The following is a 4,180-nucleotide window of genomic DNA, read 5'->3' as shown; positions in this document are numbered from 1 at the left end:
CACATTAAATTTCAATTGCCATTTTGCTGCCCAATCACTTAGTTTTGTGAGATCTTTTTGAAGTTCTTCACAATCTGCTTTGGTCTTAACTATCTTGAGTAGTTTAGTATCATCTGCAAACTTTGCCACCTCACTGTTTACCCCTTTCTCCAGATCATTTATCAATAAATTGAATAGGATTGGTCCTAGGACTGACCCTTGGGGAACACCACTAGTTACCCCTCTCCATTCTGAGAATTTACCATTAATTCCTACCCTTTGTTCCCTGTCCTTTAACCAGTTCTCAATCCAGGAAAGGACCTTCCCTTTTATCCCATGACAGCTTAATTTACATAAGAGCCTTTGGTGAGGGACCTGGTCAAAGGCTTTCTGGAAATCTAAGTACACTATGTCTAATCACAGCAGAACATCACCAGCCAGCTCTGCATGGAGCTTGGACTGAGAACCAGAGCACAAGAAGAAAACTTCAGGTCCCTTTATGAGTAAAGAGCTGGAGCACCCTGTCCCGGATCCCTTTGGTCCTTACCCCGTCGATAATGGGGTTTAACATGGGGGGCACCAGGAGGTACATGTTGGCCATGAGAACGTGGAAATGCAGGGGCACATTGTGGCCAAACCGGTGTGTGAGAAAGGAGAATAGAGCTGGGATGTAAAAGGCTGAAATGACACAGAGGTGGGAGCCACAGGTCCCAAATGTCTTCACCCGGGCGTCCTCTGTGGGGAGGTGCAAAATGGCCCAGAGGATCTGGATATAGGACACAGCAATAAAAATCACATCCAGTCCAATCACAGAGAATACCACAAAGAGGCCATAGTAACTATTGACACGGACCGCTTGGAAATAGTGACCATAATACAATAGCATTCAACATCCCTGTGGTGGGAAGAACATCTCAACTGCCCACACTGTGGCCTTTAATTTCAAAAGGGGGAACTATACAAAAATGAGGGGGTTAGTTAGACAAAAGTTAAAAGGTACAGTGACGAAAGTGAAATCTCTGCAAGTTGCATGGGCCCTTTTTAAAGACACCTTAATAGAGGCCCAACTTCAATGTATACCCCAAATTAAGAAAAACAGTAAAAGAACTAAAAAAGAGCCACCGTGGCTTAACCACCATGTAAAAGAAGCAGTGAAAGATAAAAAGACTTCCTTTAAAAAGTGGAAGTCAAATCCTAGTGAGGCAAATAGAAAGGAGCACAAACACTGCCAACTTAAGTGCAAGAGTGTAATAAGAAAAGCCAAAGAGGAGTTTGAAGAACGGCTAGCCAAAAACTCCAAAGGTAATAACAAAATGTTTTTTAAGTACATCAGAAGCAGGAAGCCTGCTAAACAACCAGTGGGGCCCCTTGACGATGAAAATACAAAAGGAGCGCTTAAAGATGATAAAGTCATTGCGGAGAAACTAAATGGATTCTTTGCTTCAGTCTTCACGGCTGAGGATGTTCGGGACATTCCCAAACCTGAGCTGGCTTTTGTAGGTGACAAATCTGAGGAACTGTCACAGATTGAAGTATCAGTAGAGGAGGTTTTGGAATTAATTGATAAACTCAACATTAACAAGTCACCGGGACCAGATGGCATTCACCCAAGAGTCCTGAAAGAACTCAAATGTGAAGTTGCGGAACTATTAACTAAGGTTTGTAACCTGTCCTTTAAATCGGCTTCGGTACCCAATGACTGGAAGTTAGCTAATGTAACGCAAATATTTAAAAAGGGCTCTAGGGGTGATCCCGGCAATTACAGACCGGTAAGTCTAACGTCGGTACCGGGCAAATTAGTTGAAACAACAGTAAAGAATAAAATTGTCAGACATATAGAAAAACATAAACTGTTGAGCAATAGTCAACATGGTTTCTGTAAAGGGAAATCGTGTCTTACTAATCTATTAGAATTCTTTGAAGGGGTCAACAAACATGTGGACAAGGGGGATCCGGTGGACATAGTGTACTTAGATTTCCAGAAAGCCTTTGACAAGGTCCCTCACCAAACGCTCTTACGTAAATTAAGCTGTCATGGGATAAAAGGAAAGGTCCTTTCATGGATTGAGAACTGGTTAAAGGACAGGGAACAAAGGCTAGGAATTAATGGTAAATTCTCAGAATGGAGAGGGGTAACTAGTGGTGTTCCCCAAGGGTCAGTCCTAGGACCAATCCTATTCAATTTATTCATAAATGATCTGGAGAAAGGGGTAAACAGTGAGGTGGCAAAGTTTGCAGAAGATACTAAACTACTCAAGATAGTTAAGACCAAAGCAGATTGTGAAGAACTTCAAAAATATCTCACAAAACTAAGTGATTGGGCAACAAAATGGCAAATGAAATTTAATGTGGATAAATGTAAAGTAATGCACATTGGAAAAAATAACCCCAACTATATATACAACATGATGGGGGCTAATTTAGCTACAACGAGTCAGGAAAAAGATCTTGGAGTTATCGTGGATAGTTCTCTGAAGATGTCCATGCAGTGTGCAGAGGCGGTCAAAAAAGCAAACAGGATGTTAGGAATCATTAAAAAGGGGATAGAGAATAAGACTGAGAATATATTATTGCCCTTATATAAATCCATGGTACGCCCACATCTCGAATACTGTGTACAGATGTGGTCTCCTCACCTCAAAAAAGATATTCTAGCATTACAAAAGGTTCAGAAAAGGGCAACTAAAATGATTAGGGGTTTAGAGAAGGTCAAATATGAGGAAAGATTAAAGAGGCTAGGACTCTTCAGTTTGGAAAAGAGAAGACTAAGGGGGGACATGATAGAGGTATATAAAATCATGAGTGATGTTGAGAAAGTGGATAAGGAAAAGCTATTTACTTATTCCCATAATACAAGAACTAGGGGTCACCAAATGAAATTGATAGGCAGCAGGTTTAAAACAAATAAAAGGACGTTCTTCTTCACGCAGCGCACAGTCAACTTGTGGAACTCCTTACCTGAGGAGGTTGTGAAGGCTAGGACTATAACAATGTTTAAAAGGGGACTGGATAAATTCATGGTGGCTAAGTCCATAAATGGCTATTAGCCAGGATGGGAAAGAATGGTGTCCCTAGCCTCTGTTCGTCTGAGGATGGAGATGGATGGCAGGAGAAAGATCACTTGATCATTGCCTGTTAGGTTCACTCCCTCAGGGGCACCTGGCATTGGCCACTGTCGGTAGACAGATACTGGGCTAGATGGACCTTTGGTCTGACTCGGTACGGCCTTTCTTATGTTCTTATGTTCTTATGTCGGCGCAGGCCAGCTTCACCACGGCTATGTGCTCACAGTATGATTGTGGGATAATGTTAGTTGTACAATATGGCCAACTTCTCGCTAGAAAGGGATAGGGCAGTGTGAGCAAACCACTGCGCAGCACCACAGCCAGGCCGATCTTGGCCAGCACAGAGTTTGTCAGGATGGTGGAATGTCTCAGGGGATGGCAGATGGCCACATAGCGATCCAAAGCCATGGCCACGAGGATTCCAGACTCCATCGCTGATAAGCAGTGAATGAAGTACATCTGGGTGAGGCAGGCACTGAAATCGATCTCAGTGGAATTGAACCAGAAGATGCTCAGTGTTTTGGGCAGGATGGACGTAGACAGGACCAGGTCGGTGATGGCCAGCATGCAGAGGAAATAGTACATGGGCCCATGGAGGCTCGGCTCCCTCTTCACGATGAACAGGATGGTGAAGTTCCCCAAGATGGCTATGGCGTACATGGTGCAGAAGGGGATGGAGATCCAGACATGGGCAGCCTCCAGGCCAGGAAAACCCAAGAGGATGAAGGTGGATGGGTTGGTGACGTCGGTTGTGTTGGAATCTGACATGGAGCACTGAGGTAGAATGGTGTCTCCTGTATGCACTGGATGTTTCCCTTACTTCCCTGACTTCCTGTATATGACCAGGGTCTAGGGCGATGGTCGCAGTGAAAATGCCAGAAAGGAAAGACAATGTTAATTGGAGACACTAAATGTACTGCTGGAGGCTGTGATAATGAGTGAAGCAGATTGGTCGCTCTTTACACACTGAAAAATGATATTTTCACTATTCACAGAAATGAATTATGAACAATTGACACTAATAAGGCCAATTCTATATTTTATGGTGCTTCATGTAAAAATAATTCCTATATGTTGTGTTGTGGGAAACCTTAATAGGCAGCAGCAGGAGACACGAGTGTGGATGCTGGTTATCC

At 43.3% G+C, this 4,180-nt stretch overlaps 1 protein-coding gene across 1 annotated transcript; it reads right to left on the bottom strand.

The window, feature by feature from the left end:
• Positions 1-466: 466 nt before the first annotated feature.
• LOC120384816 (olfactory receptor 52R1-like) lies at positions 467-3,812 on the bottom strand. The gene is made up of 2 exons (XM_039503899.1): positions 3,230-3,812; positions 467-831 (listed from the first exon to the last, which is right to left on the bottom strand). Exons 1-2 carry the CDS (start codon positions 3,810-3,812, stop codon positions 467-469), a joined length of 948 nt encoding a protein of 315 aa, XP_039359833.1.
• Positions 3,813-4,180: the final 368 nt, after the last annotated feature.

This window comes from Mauremys reevesii, linkage group 1 (assembly GCF_016161935.1).
Source record: "Mauremys reevesii isolate NIE-2019 linkage group 1, ASM1616193v1, whole genome shotgun sequence".
Lineage (NCBI taxonomy): Eukaryota > Metazoa > Chordata > Testudines > Geoemydidae > Mauremys > Mauremys reevesii.
This window is presented reverse-complemented; position numbering and strand designations above follow the sequence as displayed.